This window comes from Amblyomma mixtum, chromosome 5, assembly GCF_055824585.1.
Source record: "Amblyomma mixtum isolate Tamu chromosome 5, ASM5582458v1, whole genome shotgun sequence".
In the NCBI taxonomy this organism is placed as follows: Eukaryota; Metazoa; Arthropoda; class Arachnida; order Ixodida; family Ixodidae; genus Amblyomma; species Amblyomma mixtum.
This window is the reverse complement of record NC_143016.1, coordinates 8,467,519-8,486,201: the sequence shown is the minus strand read 5'-3', so window position 1 is coordinate 8,486,201 and position 18,683 is coordinate 8,467,519. Positions and strand designations below refer to the sequence as shown.

General features: G+C 47.7%; 1 protein-coding gene across 13 annotated transcripts in view; it reads left to right on the top strand.

Moving 5' to 3' along the window:
• The window catches only part of LOC149341264 (uncharacterized), a 40,474-nt gene that overhangs the window by 3,154 nt on the left and 18,637 nt on the right, over positions 1–18,683 (top strand). For 5 of the 13 annotated variants that reach the window (XR_016282894.1, XR_016282893.1, XM_089543268.1 and 2 more), the window contains exons 1-3: positions 1,394–1,778; positions 3,841–5,647; positions 14,048–15,047. Coding sequence is in view for 11 of the 13 variants with exons in the window: in XM_089543268.1 (XP_089399394.1) it covers positions 1,504–1,778; positions 3,841–5,647; positions 14,048–15,047 (3,082 nt within the window). In the remaining 2 variants the exon portion in view is untranslated. The other 8 variants (XM_089543260.1, XM_089543263.1, XM_089543264.1 and 5 more) reach the window with 6 other exon arrangements.

Below are 18,683 nucleotides of genomic sequence, written 5' to 3'. Positions count from 1 at the left end.
TTTGCTTTTACAATGCACTTGTGTACGACTCATTGTGTACGACTCGCCTTTTGCCTTCAGAAATAATTGTTGCTTGCTGCTTGCCATTGAAGTAGGTTGATGTCTTGAGAGAGTGTGTTGCCTTTCACTTCGGGTTTTTTTCTTTCTTAAAAAAAAATGAGTCTATTTGAGGCAGGAAATCATTCTACAGTTTGCTGTTGCATGGTGTTTTTAGCATGCAAAACAAATTAGCATTTTTGTAAGAGCACTTATTGAATACAGTGTGCATTGCATACATAAAGAACATGTGTACAATAAAATCAGCATTCCTAACATGTTTTAGATGCATTCATATGCACAGTAACTGAAAGTAACAATGTTACAGACACACATGTAACCTCATTCAGAAGGAATGCAGTTTTCTGTTTGATCTCATCTGACATTTGATTTTGGGATCCCTCTAATGCAGATTTCACCTTGGTAAATAAGCATGAGTCACGTGGAGTTGATTTTGGTGGATACAGTGGCTGATCTAGCATTTTGACCTTCTATGAGAGAAGCCAACAGCCACAGAAACCAAGGGGCACAGGGGATTTTTAATTTATTTGTTTATAAATAAATAAATTATAAATAAATAAATAAATTATAAATAAATAAATTAAAAATCCCCTGTGCCCCTTGGTTTCTGTGGCTGTTGGCTTCTCTCATATTTATAACGAGCCCCTCATTCCCCTTTCCTTGTCTGCTCCATTTTGATCTTGTCAGCAGAACTGCTTCACGGACAAAAATTAAGCTGAGGTATCAAACCTATGAGAGTCCAAGCATTGCCTAGGCGTTACTAAAGAAAACATTAGTTTCATCCTTCCCACATGCTTTCTCAGCTTGGCTACTTCAAGGTAATGCTGCTAATTGATTGTTGGCTCGTTTGTACCCCTTCAACCACCACTGCACCATCCATAACAAAGAAAACAATCGGCTTTTCCGTTAGTTTTTTTCTGTCACCCCTTTGCTCCTTCAAAGGCAAAATGACCTCTGAAGACAAGCTTGGCCTAGCTCATTCTCATTTTTGTTTGTGTGTCAATTGTCATTTTGCCTCTGTATTGCGCTGAAAAATGCGCATCTCGCAAGTCTGCTGCGAGTCTTTCATGAAATCAGTGCAAGCATTCTTTCCGCGTGGCTTTCTGCACCTGACCGAGGCTCTTGACCGTTCTGGTGCAGGCTTCTCGCATTTAATCAGTGAGCACATCATCTTGCGAAGGCAACACAAACGTTGGGCAACACTACGCTAGGCGTGAGCCATTTCGCGGAGCTCTGGAAAGGCCAAGCTGCGCATGCGCGAGGAGCGAGTGTCGCACGGCTCACAGCTGGCGTGCCGGGGCCGCCGCCGGCGCCGCCGCCGCCGCTCTCCATCGCCTCGCCGACAGTCTCCCTTTCTCTCTCTCTGATGCGCAGTAGCGATTGCGCATCGCCATCTGCGTGATTTGTGGTGTCTAGCGGCGCGCAGATGCCAGTAAGCAGTCAGCCATGGAGCAGAATAGTAAGGCGGCTGCTGAACGGCGTAGGAGAGCCGAAAAACTTAACTCTTCAGATCCCGAAGTGGTTGCTTGGCAGAAGGCGGTTGAGCAAAGGCAGCGCGACAAGAGGAAAGCGAAACGTTCAGCGGAGACGCCAGAGCAACGTGAAGAGCGTCTGGCTAAACGGCGACATCACGAAGCTGAAAGACGGGCTGGCCGGTCTTCTGTACAGCCTGAGGAAGTGGCCATCGAGGGTGACATCAAGGCGCTTTCGCAATCCTCCAGGTTTAAATCAGAGCTAAACCGCAGCCAATTTTTTTTTTTTTTTGATGCTTCGCCGACGTGCATTGTGTTGAATGCTTTTCGCTCGACGTATCGTTAGTGCCGTCCAAAAACTCACTCGCGCGTCGCGGCGCGTCACGTAACAACGTACACCTTTTGCATTTCTTGGGCTTTTGTCACCGAAAAAAAAAAAAAAAACGGCAATCAATGCGGTACAGTTTTCTCGCTCGAGGAGGCGTAGGGGGTCGTCTCTATCGTCTGTTTGTCCATTTTCACATAGTACCCTTGTAGTATCTCTGATCGCGGTTGGTTAGGGTCACGGTGTGGTAAGGGTAAATAATCGCTTCCGCCATTCTGCTTCGTCTCGGATTGGCTCGTCTGCGTCCGGCTCGTAACTGATGTTTAAGTCTGATTTAGTATCTCTGTCGTTCCTAGCATGACTTTCGGAAAGCGTCCAAGTCACCGAGGTCGCATGTGCTTTCTACTGCAGTAAGTAAACTGTGTACGGAGCACCTAGGCCTGTCATTCATTAGCTGCTCGTCGATGAGACGCTTTTTTCCGAGATTCACGGTGCGTAGCCGTGCGTATCCGAAAACTTCGGAGTCACTTGTGGCCACATACTGACGAATGAAAATACGCCATCTGTGGTCACGTGATCTATTTCTGGCCAATAAGAACGCGTCACCATTTCTTTTTCTTTTGGTGTAAAACTGGCAACAAAGCCACAAAGCAGGCAATTAATTCGAGGAGCATCGGGCAGCGGTCGTTCGCGCGGGAAGGAAGGGGCTGCCTCGTCGCTGTACGCCACCGAATCTCGCATGCGTCAGCCGCGCAATGTGAGATTTCCCTCGGCAGGAAGGGAATACGGCGCGCCGCCAAAGCGCGCTAGCTGTCCGAACAACAACACGCGGCTGAACGTGCGAAGCTGCCGAAAGAAAAAGACGTGACGACCCGGAAGCGTGGAAAGAGAACTGGAGGCCAAAAGACGGAAGCGCGAAGATCCAGAAGTAAGGAATCGGAGGCGCGATTAGAGTTAAGTGAGGCGAGAAGTGGAGCTCGAGAGACGTTAGCGATTGGAAACGTAGTTATATGTTAAGCGACCCCGCCGCGTGCAGATTCCGCGGTGGGCAAGGCGGATTTCGGAAACGAGCTGCCAACAAACCGTTTGGGTATGCTTCGATGTGTGGCGGACAGAAGCGTTAGTTACTGCGTATTAGTAGGCAGCGGTATTATTTGGAATTGCATCTTGACTGACATTGGTCAGCAATAGGACAGCAGTATTTCACATGTTTCCTGTGCTCTTTTGATGCTGACGTAATAGGGCTTTTACGGCTGCTGCACCACTGAGTCATAGTACATGCAGCTAACTCAGTTCCTATTGAAGAACACATGGTTATATACAATACTTTTCTTGACATATGTAGTGTTAGGTTTATGGTAGCTCTCTTGTTGGGCTTTATCATTAGTTCCTTTTATCATTCTGTGCAGTGTTGTTATAAAAGTGCAGTTCCTTGTAGTGGTTTACTGCTAAGGGACTGTTGTTACAAGCACTGAAATTCTGCTCACTGGATGTGTGTCCAAGCTCAGGCGTGACTAGTCAAGCTTACTGCATTAACTGTGTATGGGAATTTTTCTGGGGTAACTGGTGTTACTGTTGTATGTGGGGTCCAAACACTGCCACGTCCACCTGCTGGTCAGTGTGAATGCTGTTTAGGAGGGCATAGGCTACATCAGCCTCATGGACCAATGGGCCCCGCTCTTTCATTTCAGGCAGGTTGGTTTAAGATTGGAAGCTTTCCTGGCGGGTGCAGTACACCTGTCACTCACTTCTTCACTGTGGGGTATTGTGAAAAGCCATAACCTGGTTTCCAGAGATTCACATCTGTTTTGGCGATTGATTTTCGTGGTTTTGGTGCTAGGCTGCTCTAAGCACAGTGGTTCTGGTACGGTTCTTGTTGTAGAATGGTATTGGGTAGAATGGTCTTTGACTGCGTGCATTTTCTACATTAAGCCTGCAGACTGGATTTATAGCGATGCATTATCATTCTCCTCCCCTCCATAACAGTGCAGTGAAGATGGAAGAGCCAGCAGGAAATGCAAAAGTGGAAGATGACGGTACCCTTGCATCGCAGCCAAACGGCAGCAGTGTAAAGGATTCAGATCGTTCCAAGCAAGGGCAAAATGGTGTCACTGAAGATGGATTCGTGCCCTCAAAGGAGTCTCGGAACCCTTCTGACAATAATGCAAGCAAAGAAGTGGAACTGAAGCATGAGAGTGAAGGCAAGGAGGCGGAGGAAGGAGATGAGGTTACACGTGGCTTACCCAAATTCCTTTGTGATCATGTGAAGGTCGGCGAGTATGTGCCATTGGCTCTTACAAAATCTGGCGAGATTATCATGGGAGAGGAAGAATTCATGATAGATGCTCCTTCCCTGGTGGCTCCCCTTTTGTTAAAGAAACCACACCAGTTTCCAACTCAAAATGGTGAAACTCCTGAGGAAAAACGAGAAGAGAAGAGAGTGCCTCTTCTAGGCAAAGGAGACATATCTCCAGCTGACTACTTTGCAAGCACTGCTGGGCAGTTCCTTATTGGCCTGGGCCTGAGCCAAGCACTTCAAGTGGTCAACCGGGATTTAATGCGGTCAAAGGAACGTGAAATGAAAAAGGCTGGTGGCCGTACACGAGATACAACAGAAGAGCTCCGTAAGCTGTCTGAGAAGTACCAGCAAACTAAAATTGCAAATGCACCATTCACATTCAAATTGAAGCATTGCAGGGTGTGTGATTTTAAGACTGAATCGGGCCTTGTTCTAGATGGCCATCTGCTAACGCCACACTTTACAGCTCGTCGCGAACTTCAGTGCAGTTTCTGCAATTATTTAACACGCGATGCCAAGGCCATTGTGTTCCACATGAAGGCTATCCACAAGCAGCTGCCAACCATGGAGCCTGCGCCCCATTTTTATGAATGCGCATTATGTCCTTTTGAGACAAATCTTAAATCTAAGTCCAGTGTTCATAACAACCGCTGCCAGAAGCATTTCATCAGTAGCATAAATCAGCTGCCTTCTGAAAAGTTTGAACCCCCAGGAGTCACACTGAAACCCTTTACACTAAAGGACATTTTGTCTTACAAAAATTCCCGCATGGAGTTGGGCTCCAATGCTACAGTTTCCGCTAAGACCCAAGTCCGCCCTTATGCGGTGCTCAACCAAAATGGAGCTCATGTTCTGGCTGGGTCCCGGGTACCCAGCTACCAGCAGCTGTCGACTGTGTCCTCAGCCAACCAGAGCCATGGACGAGGACGCTCAAAGCTAGCCTTTATCCAGCCGACCCCTCTGTCGAACAGGCTGTTTCAAATGGTTGGGAGCGGTGCAGAGCTGGTTCCTCTGCTCAGTGCTAACCCCCAGCTGACTGTGGCTCTTGCTCGTGCTCCAGTGCCTTCCAGCAGCAGCAACGCAAGGCCAGCTCCCTTCCGTGCTGCAGCACCTTTGTCGACCCAGCTACAAGCGTCATTAGGCCAGCGACCACGAACGCCCGGAGTGCTTGAGTCCAGCGGGGTGCCCACTTCCTTTGTTATCTGTGAGATCTGTGATGGCTACATCAAGGACCTGGAGCAGCTGCGCACGCACATGCAGTGGATACACAAGGTGAAGATCCACCCCAAGATGCTGGTCTCTCGCCCTCCTCTCAACTGCCAGAAGTGCCAGTGGCGCTTCTTCACAGACCAAGGGCTCGAGCGCCATTTACTTGGTGCCCATGGGCTGGTCACATCCAACATGCAGGACCTGGCCAACTCGGGCCAGGACAGTGGCCGATGTACTGTGTGTGGCCGCATCTATGCCTCAAAGCTGGTCGCCCACATGAGCCAGGTGAGCAGTGTACTGTTCCATTACCCCATAATAATGCACTTCCTTTACTTTCACAGTGCCAGCTGCATTGGCCTGGTTCCCCACGTTAGCATTGTTTTTATTGTTGTCCTCTCCGCAAGCTGCACGGCAAATACAAAAATAGGCAACTACATACATACATATGCACAAAGCTGCTAGCTGGGGGTTACTGTCTTCTCTAGCCCATCTTCACCCTCTGGTGAAGGCCTGGTTTGGCAGCCTAATTCGAACCAGATGCCCCAACCCCTACCGTGACATAGGGTACACTTCCTCCCAGCCACTGATCTGCTCAGTAATTCATAGTCTACTGCGGCTATTTGTGTTTGATCAATGGCAGTTCAGCAGCAGTGGCAAAAAAGTTCACTGGCTCTGGCAGTTGTGCATGACGTCATGTCATTTCGCAAACCAGGTAGTGCCGATCACTCATAGTGCTCTTGAGGATAAGTTGCTGTGTTTGTTATCTCTGACATACTGTATATGAATTAGTTTTCATGTATAAATTTGCTGGAAGTCAATTCCATGAATGATTGGTGCTCTCATAGAAATGAAATTTAATCACTGAGCGCAGTGCTTTTTTTTCGGCGTCCGTTTTAGTTTGCTGATAGATGCATCTGGAGGTTTCCAAATTATTGAGCATGTCACTATACAGGCAAAAGCAAAAACCACTGCTTCTTCGAAGAGGTTAATTGATAATTTCATGCAGTATTCAGGGGTGGAAGTGCTGCGCCAATTGCGCCATGCTGCGCCAATTTGATATCTTGCGCCTAAAAGGCAATTTGCGCCCACGGCAAGTTTACAGAGCATGTCACTATACAGGCAAAAGCAAAAACCACTGCTTCTTCGAAGAGGTTAATTGATAATTTCATGCAGTATTCAGGGGTGGAAGTGCTGCGCCAATTGCGCCATGCTGCGCCAATTTGATATCTTGCGCCAAGCTGCGCCTAAAAGGCAATTTGCGCCCACGGCAAGTTTACAGAACCAAATTTAGCCGAGTGTTATTGTCGGCTGGGCAACACTGGGCGCTCGCGACGAAACGGACGCAACCGCATTCGCATCGACAGTCGGGTTCGCTCGTGGTGGTCGGCGCGGCTGTCACAAAAGGCTTGTACAAGCATGAGTAAAAGTACTGTTAACTATTATCTGGTAATATAACTTGAGCGCGGCCGGCAATGTGAACTTGCCTCACATAGCAAGCTGTAATTATTGTGCGGACGAGATACCAGGTTCACTCGCGTAATTTGCACTTTTTTCAGTAATTTAGGGATCCAAAAAGAGATGCGAACATTTTGCGAAACACATCCAAAAACTCCATAAAGGTCATAACGTGCATATATATGTCGTCGCGCATACGTCGACCCCCCACTTGCCCCCCTCGCTGTCGACGCAGCCCCCGTCCCCGTGGGATGGTATGACGCCGCGTGCGCAGCTCTAAGCAATAAACACGCAATGATACAATCGCAGAGCCAGCAGTCAGGAGCCAGTGGCGATAAACGGCGCTAAAATGGCGTCCTCGCGATGGGCCCGGCTGACTAGCGGTTAACTGAACCACCAGCAGTTCGGTTGTTTGGATTTCGGACACCTCGTTCTGGAAAGCAACCGACAGTGCGAGTGGGCGGGGTAAACGGCGCGCGAATATAATTTTCTTTACCAGAGCTAATTTAACAAACGAATTACCAACTTCTTGCACGTGGAGCTGCCAGGGAATGGGCACTGGGCTTACTACCCGTCGTGCTCGCACCTCGCACCCAGTTGACATTGCTTTGGCTTGGCCTGGACAGGTAATCTTCACAGCAGCGTGGCCGGCGTCCCCTCGCTGCTCGCACCTTTCACAGCCGTACACCGCAACGCGTTCGTGCCGAACCTCTACAGCCTGCGTTGCGCGCACGCTGGTGCATTTTTTTTTGCATATATGCTTGGGTAATAAATTCTGGGAGCGCATTTACGCGAGGGCGCAAATTATGTGTGTAAATAGGGTAAGTTAGCCCCCTCCTTGTTGGTTTGGCTGCGGCAATTTTCCGAATTCTAAAATCCACCGGTTGGCGGGCATTGATTCTTTTTTCTTTTTCCGGTCCTGACATAGTATATTCGAGATTCTGCTGCACTCTTTTGGCGGTTTTGACAAACTCTCCTCATTATGTTGTTGTTTTTTTTTTTTCTGAACTGAAATTAGTAATAGCTAATGTACTGCAACTACTGTTTGTAGTAGCAATATCTTTAGAACAATTGCAGTCCTTTTAATTAATTCTGGCCTGTGGGATCCGTGATCAATATTTATGCAGATTTTGGACTAGTTGCAAACAAAATTGCTGTCAGTCGCTTTTAAATGTCACCAGTCTGCTCCAAAAGTGCTCTGAAATATCCTGCAGATTGCTCCAAACCTGCTCTGAAATGGGACTTTTGCTGCTCCAAAGCTGCTCCAAAATAAGACTTTTGCTGCTCCCGTGCCTGCTCCAAAAAGCTGGAGCCTGCTTCCACCCCTGAGTATTCAATAAAGTGTAACATGTTTTAATCGTATCTGTAGCCTTCTGATCCATAGACGCTTCGGTTAATAATTTGACATGCTCAGTCCCGGCCATGGCGATCGCATTTCGAAGTAGGCAAAATGCAAAGGATGCCCGTGTGCTATGCAATGTTTGCACACGCTGAAAAAGCCACAGGGGGCCTAAATTAATCTGGAGCTCTCCACTACAACATCCCTCAAAGGCCATGCGTTGCTCTGGGGCATTAAAACCCCACAGTTCATAATTTGATTTGACATGCAAAAGCTTTGCTGCAATAAACTGTAGGCCCAGCCTGATTTCAACTGCATTTTGTCCCTTTTCCATGCTGTCTTGCACACATATGTCATACCAGTGAATAAAATTCATCGTAGCTGCCATGGAACATTCTCTTAAGGTGGCGGTTCCACTGCCGCCATCTTGCGAGTAGTTCATATTCTGCCACCAGGCTACGACACTGATCCATCACTGAGAAAGTGTCTACCCGTCTTGCCCCCAGCGAACCGAGACTGGTTTTGGTTGAGATGTTGAGATACGTGTCCGGTCCTTTCTTGACCCGTGCACCTGTGCTGCGTGAGGGTTCTTTTGTTGCTGCGCCTGCCTTCAGAGGATTACAAACGAACCATGGCAAGCCCGGCTACTAGTCCTCGTCGTGCGTGGGGGGAGGTGTTGGCTGGGGTGGTTCCGCATGCTTCTTTCTCTGCCTGTCCCTTGCCAAAGCCAAAGAGAGTGGGGCGAGCCGGGGCAAAGAGGGTACCGTCTTTGTCCAAACGGCGTCAGAGGTGAGGTGATCCTTGTTCGGGATAAGGATGCCAGCACGGGAACAGAGGACCGTTTCCTTCTCTCTCTTGTTTAGCCTTGGCTAAATAGCCGCAGAAAGCTGTACCGTCGATGTTACTATCTGGAGGGCCTCCTTTGAGGGAATGTGCCGTTTCGTTCTTGAGTTTTATGCGACTACAGACTTTCCTGTTTTCAATGTCGTGACATATATTAGTGGGAGCAAAGAAAAAGAAAAAAATAATGCTGCCCAGCCCGCATCGCAAAAGGCACAACGTCGACACAGTGGAAACTTGGGAGAGTTAGTGATAACTGTCGACATAATTGCACAGAGCAAATTAGTAAGTAAGCGAAAAGAGGAAGCGGACGCCAAAAATAAGGAAGGTGTGAAATAAAGAAAATTAATTATGTTTATGTCCCATGTATATATTTCTAGCGTTTTTTTTTTCAATGAACCTTATAGTTGAAATCGGTGCCTTTCTTGTGTCCTTCCTTCTGCCCTCGTCTTTTGCGCGTTCAATCACTTCGTCACTGTTGATGCATAGTAATATTAGTAGTAGTCGGAACACTCCTGGTCTAGAGTGTAACCTGCTAACTATAGCGCTGAAAAAAATATATATTTTTTTATCAAATGATATTGCATCTATGATAAGAAAACTATAACAAAGACAGCTATACAATTTAGTCAACGCTCAGCGTATGCCTGTCCAACCTTATAAACTATGGTTGGTAAAGAAAAAGGCAGAGAGAAGTGGGCAATTGTCAATTTCTGTTTACCCTTGAGATGAATCGACATTGCGCAAGAGACGTGAAATTGCTATTGAGAGGGTTAGCACCGCAGGGTGTCGGAATGTGTTTACCTCAGAAGCAAATATTCGTCGTACATGCGGCGGCACCTTGCGACCAATTCCGATCAACTTCGACGGAATTTTGCCAAGGCTCACAAAAATGCAGTATACAGATGCATACCATTCACGAGGCGGACTCGAGACTTTTTTATAGACATTGTACGAAGAAGAACGGGGGGGGGGGGGGGGGGGGGGGGGAGGTGTGCAGGAATGCTGCCAAAAAAAAGGGGTCGGCTACAAAGCGATAGTTCTGTAGGCACTTAGGGCGACCCCCTCCCCTCTCTCGTTTGGACCCTCAACTGCGTGCTCTTATTCATTTTAGACGTACGTCTTTCTTGTATCCAGTTTGCATCATTAGGTTGCTTATTCCCTCCAGAATTTTCCATCGCGTGTTGAAATGTATATCTTTCTAACCTTGCGTCGATTTGCCTCGATTTGGTTGGGTCAAAGATTGAAAAAGTGCGCCCGCGTATGTGTGTGTGTATGCGTGCGTGTCCACGCGCGCGTACCTGGAAACTGTAGGAACAGCTGCTATTTTCACACCGTCTATTGTCAGGAAACTATAGCCTCGTTTACATGAACCCGACTTCGGCGGGTCGAGCGAGGAAATCGAGTTGAGCAAGGTCAGCCCAACTTGACTGCATGTTTACATGAACTCGATTTTAGCGAGTCGCGACCGGTTCAACAGCAGCGGCACCAAGCGTCGAACGGCGCAGCGGGAAAGGGCAGTGGCAGCCGGGAAGATTGCGGCATGCACGGCTGCCTCGCAGGCGCTACGGCGCAAGCGAATAACAGGTTCGCATTTATCACCCCTCCTTCCACTAACCCTACTCAGACCGATTTACGTGCTGTCTGCTGTTGGGGTCTAGTGAGTCAACCCACCCCCTGCAGCGGAGTTGACTGGACTCGCTCCCTCGACTCCCGGACCCGACTCGTTTACATGAACCCAGTAACCGGTTTTCAGCTCAAATCCTCCACACAACCCGTCATATAAACACCGCTTATAACGTGCTTGTAATCATTTTCCGAGAATTCCTTTTCCTGCGGCGCTAGTCTACCCCGCCTGCAGGAGGGGCGCGCAGCAAGGGGAGGGGGCGGTCCTTTGTGCCAGTTCCCGAAAAGGGGACTTCTCAGCACTATAGTCGGTTACAACAAAAGAACGAAGCGGCACACGCAACTCAGACGGAGCTCTCCAGCCAATCACGTCGATTTGTGTGGCTGTGCATGCAGCCAAGTCTGCGAAAGAGAACGAAGGAGTCGGCGCTTTGTCCCCGTGTCGCCGACGGTGGATGTCCTTTGTTCGGGATAAGGCTAAAAGAATAATAATGCAAAAAGAAAGGAAGAGATTTTGCTGCCCCGGCATCCGCCATCGTCTCTAGAAGCACCTGAGCAGGAGCAGGGGAAAAGACAGGCAGAAAGGTGAAGGTACTAGTAGGTGTGGTGCCCCCGTTAATTGTCTAAGCTGCACTGGCCACTAAAGGGGGAGGGGGGGGGAGAGGGCTGGGCTGCTCACCTTTCGCATAGATCCGCGCGAGAGCGTCTTTTTCGCAAAAGCGCTGAATGCTACAGGTGGGGTCATATTCGGCAACAGACGGTCGTGGCAGCTTCAGTCTCCACTGCTGTCGCGGCGCACCTGTGGTGACCGAACAGAAAACTGTTCGGTCGACGCGCTTGGCTGGGCGGTCTCCTTTGATGGGCATGTGCTGCTTCGTTCTTGAGTTGTACCCGACTTATATACCACACGGATTCATTTCAGCGGTGGAACATGGCGCCCTCTGAACCACGGCATTCGTTTGAAAGAAGTGCGAGTCTAGTTCAGGAAAACTGCACCTGCTCCATGGTTAGTGCTGAAATAGTGCAGCTGCAGGCGCCATGGAAGCAGATGATGGTTTGCGGGTTGTGATAAACGGCGGAGACTCAAGTAACTTTCACTCGTCGACAAGCTAGAACGCTGCTCGAGTTCTCCAAAGAAACGGATCGAGGCTGGTTCATGGCAACATGTTATTGTGATGTGCGGTTTGCACATTTCTTCATGAGATACGAGAGGTTGGCTGCCGCTGATGTAGGCTGTAAACAGCTGGCACCAATTCATTGGCATCGCAAAGGCTAGCGACGACCAGGCCTGCACTCGACCATCCGTTTTGGAAGCAGACAGTGCCAAACTGCGCTCAAAGTGCCGGAACTAGCGGTACACACCCGCCGCACCGCCGCTGCCGCAGAACTTTGCCGAACTGGTGCATTGAGTGCAGGCGAATCGAGCGCTCTCCAACTTCCCCTCCACAGCGCTAGCCGGAACAACGAACAGCCGGCAGCACGAAGCGAAAGCCTGTCTCTTCCCTTTCCTGTCGCTTTAGCAATGCCAAAGCTGTCCTCGAAAAATAATACGACGCCCAGAATGCGTTTCGTAGCGTCAGGTGAAAAAAATTGGCAGTGGCTTAGCTCTGCTATGCCTGGATATACGTAGCGTCAAGTGATCCGGTGTTTCGGCCGCACGTTTCGCCTTGGCTGCTCGACGGCAAACTGCCAGGCGACAACCTCGGGATCGGAAGAATTTACATTTTCCAGTCTTCTGCGCCGTTTGGCAGCGGCTCGACTCTCCTTAGCTTACCAGAGCTTACATGTTGAGCGCGACCGTCATTTCTCCGCGCACCCTCCTCGCGCATGCGCAGTAGCGCGCGGCGCAACTGTCGTAAACACGAGGTCACGCGTCGGAGAGGAGCGCACGCCGGCGGCGCCGACAGCGAGGAGCTCGCACCGGCGGACCTGCGCCTCTCGTGACGTCACGCGGTTCTCGCGCTGCGCATAACAGGCGGCGCACACTCGCGCAAAACTCGGCTCTGACCCGCGTAGTGTGGCTTTACTAGCTTTACGCTACAAAACAATCCAGCAAAGCAATATGGCGGAAATCTGCTTGGAAGTTCGACACACACTACATAGGGCAAAATCGAGGGAAACGTGCGAACATCGTAGAGGTATCGTTCCCTCTCGTGAACACCTCCTGATTGTAAATGTTTAGCAGCGCCACACTCGTCATTTTTTTGAACTGTGATTATTTAGTACACGTGCATGTGTGTAGATGGCGCTACTTACTAAATTTATCTACATTTATCGCATGTCGCTGCGTTATTGCTATTATTGTTTGTATTCTGCGGACTTTGTTCTTGGCAATTGGTACAAGTTGATTAAAGGAATGAGAGACCGACATTTTAAGAGTATATTTGCCAGAAAAAAAGAAGCCGCGGATCGTTTCAAGAGCTTGTGTCCTTCATGAGGAGAACAAAAAAGGTAGCTAAAATCAACTAGACATTGCGCATTCCCCAAAAGCCGTAGAGTAAAGGCGATGCTTAGCCGCGTAGAGCGAAGTATTAAGTTTCTTCACGCAAAATCTCAAAACTGCCACGCGCTGGTTACCTGAACAATTTTGCATTCCGTTTTTAACTATTTCGAAAAAACGCTAATTTTGATCAGGAATAACTTTTAAACTAAACAAGGCAGACGGATGAAATTTTCAGAATGGAAGGGCGATTAGACGATCTCAAACTGTACAAAAAGGCGCCGCAATGCAATGCATATCCCAAAAGTTATTGCAGATTACATTGTTCTGTTTTCTATGCTTTTCAAACATGTGTGGCTAATAAACTAATCAATACACGTACTTCTAAATGCTTAAATATGTTGATTAACATCCGATCTCAAAGTATCTCGAAAGATATTTCTATAGGTGCAAGAGGTTTTTCACAATTTTGCATTTCCTGAGACAAGTTGAGCTCAACTGCCAGTTTTCATCTTTGCGTTTTCTTTTACAGTTGAAACAAATTTGCAGCTACCGTTAAACAAAATGCATCTTTTGAAAGCAGAGAAAAGTAGCTTTTCGGAGATATCTGCACCATATTTATGAAGCGAACGAGCGAGGTACAGTCGACGTACAAATATCACCAAAAATGGTTCCCGCGAACCGTCAGAGTGGGACCGCCACCTTAATGCTGAATATTGAGCCAGAATCTGGCTTCAAGGGAACTATGCTGCTAACTGGGACAGAGGCGTAAAATAGATTACTCTGGGCTATCATCTTTAGACTAAAGTGCAGCCGTCTTGCATAATTCAGTTTCTGCAGGCTGTTATGGAATATTTGTGGGGAATGAAATAGTGTGAAATCTAGCTCATGTAAAAAAAAAAATTGTTTGTGAAATTTTTTTATAAGCATTCAGAATGTTGAAGCAGGTGCTTTATGTGTTTGTGTTGCTTTGCTATATGTGCAGGTGCATCGGGTGATGCTAAAGCCAGCTCACCTCTCCTACAAGTGTACAGTGTGCACTGAAACGTTCGGTCTCTACAGGATTTTTGAAGAACATGTTTACTCCGTGCACAGTGGGTCTGCAAAGCGGACTTCGTCTGCTGCTGCCTCAGGTGACCGACCTGCGAAGCGGCCAGCTCTGGCCCCTGCTTCCTTAGGTAAGGCAGAAGTCATTCCTGTAAAGGCCAAGCCCGGGCCTGTGCTGAAGGAAGTCAGCATCTATCCAGTACCTGCTCCAACAACTTCCGTCTCAAAGACCAAAGTTAGAGATGAGCCAGTTTCTGTTGATGTGGCTCCTGCTGGCCCAGCAAAGCCAGCTGATCCTTTACTGGGCAGCAGCCGATGCATGTCCTGCGAGACAGATGTGCAAGACTTGGCCGAACATCTAAAAGAGAAGCACATTCGGCACTGTCATGTTCGCGTGTGTCACATTGAAAAGTGTGACCGGTGCCTCTGCTCTTTTGATGGCATGATAGTGGTGCACACTTCAGACATTGGTGAGGAAGAGAGCTCTGAGGATGAAGCTGAAGGGGATGAAGATGAAAGTGATGAAGATGAGGAGGGTGGTGCCAAGCGAGAGCCCCTGGATGTGGGAGAGTCTTGCAGCAGTGCTGAGGATATTACTGGGCTCGTCTCAGAAAAGGAAGACGGAGATGGCCAACGTGAAAAGGGTGAATGTGAGGAAGGTGCGGCCCAGCCAGAGCCAGTCAACTTGGGTGGACCTCGTTGTGCCAAGGACACTGGTGCGCTCGACTCAAAAGACGAGGATGCTTTGCTGCCAGAGCCCATGGACTTGGATGAGCATCACTCTGCCAAGGACATCGCGGGGCTGAACGCTGAAAAAGACGACATGGTCCTGCGTGAAAAGGATGATGGCAAAGAAGATGCTACCCAGCCGGAGCCTATGGACTTGGATGGACCTCAATATGCCAAAGACATTGCTGGACTGGATTCAAAGAAAGAAAGTAAGGGTGACCAGTGTGAACAAAAATGAGTGATGAGAATGTTGCGGTGCCAGAGCCTACAGATTTGATTGAACTTACTGTGCCTAGCTGAGCTGGGCTTAATATAAGGACATGATTGGCCACCAGGTTCATAGGAAGCGACCTTGCCTGGCTGCCCAGAAGAGTGCATTTAAGTAGTCTCCAGTGCACTCAGCTGTTAGATGAGTGACTGGCACAGGCTTCAGAGAGTGGTGATAGTGCATTGGTTGTGTGGGAAAGTGCAGCAGGGTGAGGCTCGGTTATTCTGTGGCACCGTTGCTTCTACACCTCTCCCTGTAGCAGTTGTTTTTTTCATGGCAGCTGAATCATTCTCTTTCTTTTTGCTCTCCCCAGCTCTCCATTTTTCTCTTTTGGTTAAGTGGGACCCTTTTAAGCCCGAGAGCATCTTTTCCATTCTGTCTTCAGCTGTTTCATGAACGCTGACTGCTGACGCATCCGCCAGTTGGAGTCGCTGGTAATAGTCATTTGTTGTACATTTTTTGTCGAGTACCTTTATCTTAACATGCCTGTTATTTATTTTCATGTGCTGCACAGTTTTGTAGCAGTTGGATCTCGTCTAGAGGTGTGATATGAATGTTTACTCCTGTTCAACTTTACTGTAATGTGTTCCTTGAAGCTAATTAAATAAATCAAAGTAATTTTAAGACAGTACTGAGTGAATCTTTGGTTTTAAAGCATTCTTCTTAAACAGATTTATTGGAATACAGTGAAAGCTTGTTAATTCATCATCATCATCAGCCTGACTACACCCACTGCAGGGCAAAGGCCTCTCCCATAACTCTATGGTGGATGTGACAACAAATGAACAGTACTGTCACAGGGAACAGGCTACATAGTTTTGGTTTTGCTTTTCTGTGCTTCGCACCAGGCTGCAGCGATGGGGGCTTAACCGACTGGCCAGCCAGCTGAGCCTAGCTGCGAACCACTTTGGATGCTGATTGGTGCATCCCTGGTCTATTCCTTTCCCCTTTTTATTCTCCTGCTTCAGTCGGCGCCATTGAGAGTTTTCCTCGCTTCTGTCCGCACGGGTCTTTTGTTCTTCAATTGCACTGAAACTGCGCATTCATCACTTGCCGTTCACCATTTGTGTAGTGAAGTTTCCTCACAGGTGACGCTGCCGTTCGAGAGGGGTATGGCGTAGTAGCGGTGGTACTCCAAGGCTACTGTGTTGCACCATGAGGGATGCCGGGCAGATCGTTACCATTTTGGAGCATTCCTGCTTCTGAGCTCTCAACATTTCTGCTGTGAAGCTTCCAAGCTGTGCTTGGGTGGATGGCAACGGGTAGTTGCTCCCTTATTACAAATTTACTCCACCTTGGGGGATTTTTCTAAGCATTAGACCAATGCAGTAAGCATTGATTGAAGGATGAAAAATAGCCGTATCCGTGCTGTTCACGTCTCGAAAATAGGCAACAGCTGCCCAGTCTTTCACAGAACAAATTTACCGCAGTGAAAGCGGTTCTTGTCTGTTTTTTTCAGGCTCGTTCTATAACTCGAGCTTTTGGATAATTTGAACATTTTCTCTAGTCCCTTGAAGTTAGAATTAAGGAGCTTTTACTGTATTTAAATGAATGTTAAGTTTTTCACTTGTGTCATATATTTTCTATTTTATAGTAAATACTTTTGCACTGCTATAAAACATGACCTCCCTTGGCTTCCAGTTTGCTTTCCAGTGTGTTATGTGTCTAAAATTGCCACCTTTCTTTTTTTTTTTTATGCATGGTTCTCGATTATTGCAAACTGATTCTTAAGTCTATTTTTTTTTTTTTTTCTGGGACCAGTCTTTTCGCATGATGCACACCCTTTCTAAAAGTTGACCTCGATGCCCAAGGTTAAATCTGTGAAGACTATTCGTAGTTTGTTGTTATTTGGGTATTCATTTCCTCGCCTGTTAACATCAGCTTCAATACATAAGGCTGCTTTTTAATGATAATTTTATGATGGCCATTTTCTGGTGTTAGCATTATTACTACCACAGTGCATTGTAACCAAAATCTTTCTGGCCACTGAGAGGGTTGTCCAGGGGAGTGAGCATGGTACAGATATTGCTCCCAACTCCTTGCCCGAGAGAACACTGGAAAGTTTGGGATGTTCTTTCCATGTACATAATATGAACATTCTTTGGAAAGAGTGTAGAAACTAGTTATTTGTTTTGTTTCCAACAACACATTTATAACAAAACTGTGGTGCCCAGTTATATTTTAATACTGCCATGAGGAGGCTTTGTTTATGGAAGATTGTGCTAAGTTAGTGTGGGTGGTATTTGACTAGCTCTCCATTCCAGTAACTGAGTGGAGCAATTTTGTGCGCAAGGTGTTTGTGATCAGACTCCATAGATATGCGTTTGCTATTCCTTAAAGGGACTATGCAGTAAATTGAGATTACGTAAAGCAGAGGAGAGATAGGCATTCCTTCACTCGTCACCCCAGCGCAAGAATTTTTGAGCTAGCGTCAATAACAACGAAGATATAGATGATTAAAAATTACGCTCCTCCTCTGCCCCCTGAACTCGTACACTCGGAGCACCAGGAATAAATAAAGAAAACAGCTCTGGGACTGGGCCCCGCCCATGATTACGTCATTCGCTGACGTTCGGCTTGCGACTTCCGGTTGTCGCACCCAGCACCCGAGCAGCAGCGTAGCGTCGGCAGTATCTCACCAGTCTCCCTTCCCCTTCCTGGATTGCGGCGCGTGTAGGGATTTCTTTGCCTGTCACCGCGACGAAGGCACTGCGAGTGGCTCCCGAACTATACATACCCGAACTCCCGACAGAAAGAGGCGGCAGAGGTAAATTGAAAACATATGCGTGAAGGCAGTGCCCTCGCTCGCGCTAGCCCGAGGGGGTCGCGCGGCGGGTCGAGCAGATTATTTTCACGGCTACCGGAAGCGTGCCCGTGACGTCGTGGCTGCCGTGGCTCCAGCGAATGACAGCGTGTGGTGGCCTGCCGACGTCACGGGACTAGTGACGTCTATCTTCCCGATTTTAGTTTCAAAATTCGTCGCTACGAAGACACCAATCGGCCCGCGAATTTTAAAAAACGGTTTTTAAAAATTCGTAATAAATTGCCGGCTCAGTTCTGAAGACTCATACTTGGTGTGAATGCTTCTTAGCATCTTTTCTAAGTATTGAAAACATTTACAAGTGACTTTTAATTCATTGCATAGTCCCTTTAAGGACTGTGGGTTCATGTAAACACATCCTCATGGTTGTTGAGACCTGAAATAAGCGCAAGAACAGCATTTGTATGGATGTATAACACTGCATACACACAAAAAACTGTGACTGCCAACACACTTCCATTCTAATAGTGTAGGGGAAAGCCTGGAGGTATGAGACAGCGGGTGAAGTGGGACAGCCGAATTCATTCTTTCATTGGTAGTCTCTGCAAGTTCGTGAATAGCCAGATGGATGACATTATGAGTCTGGAAGTCTTATTTCATATGGCCAACATGACTGTTTTATGAAACTTTTCCTAGTAAAAAATTTGATTTCGGCGCTCAAAAGTGCTCATTGTTCGCTTTGCCTTTTTCAAGTCAAAACAAGCCGACAAAAGTAAGCAGTATTCGAGCATTTGAAATAGGTTCTGTCGATTTTCT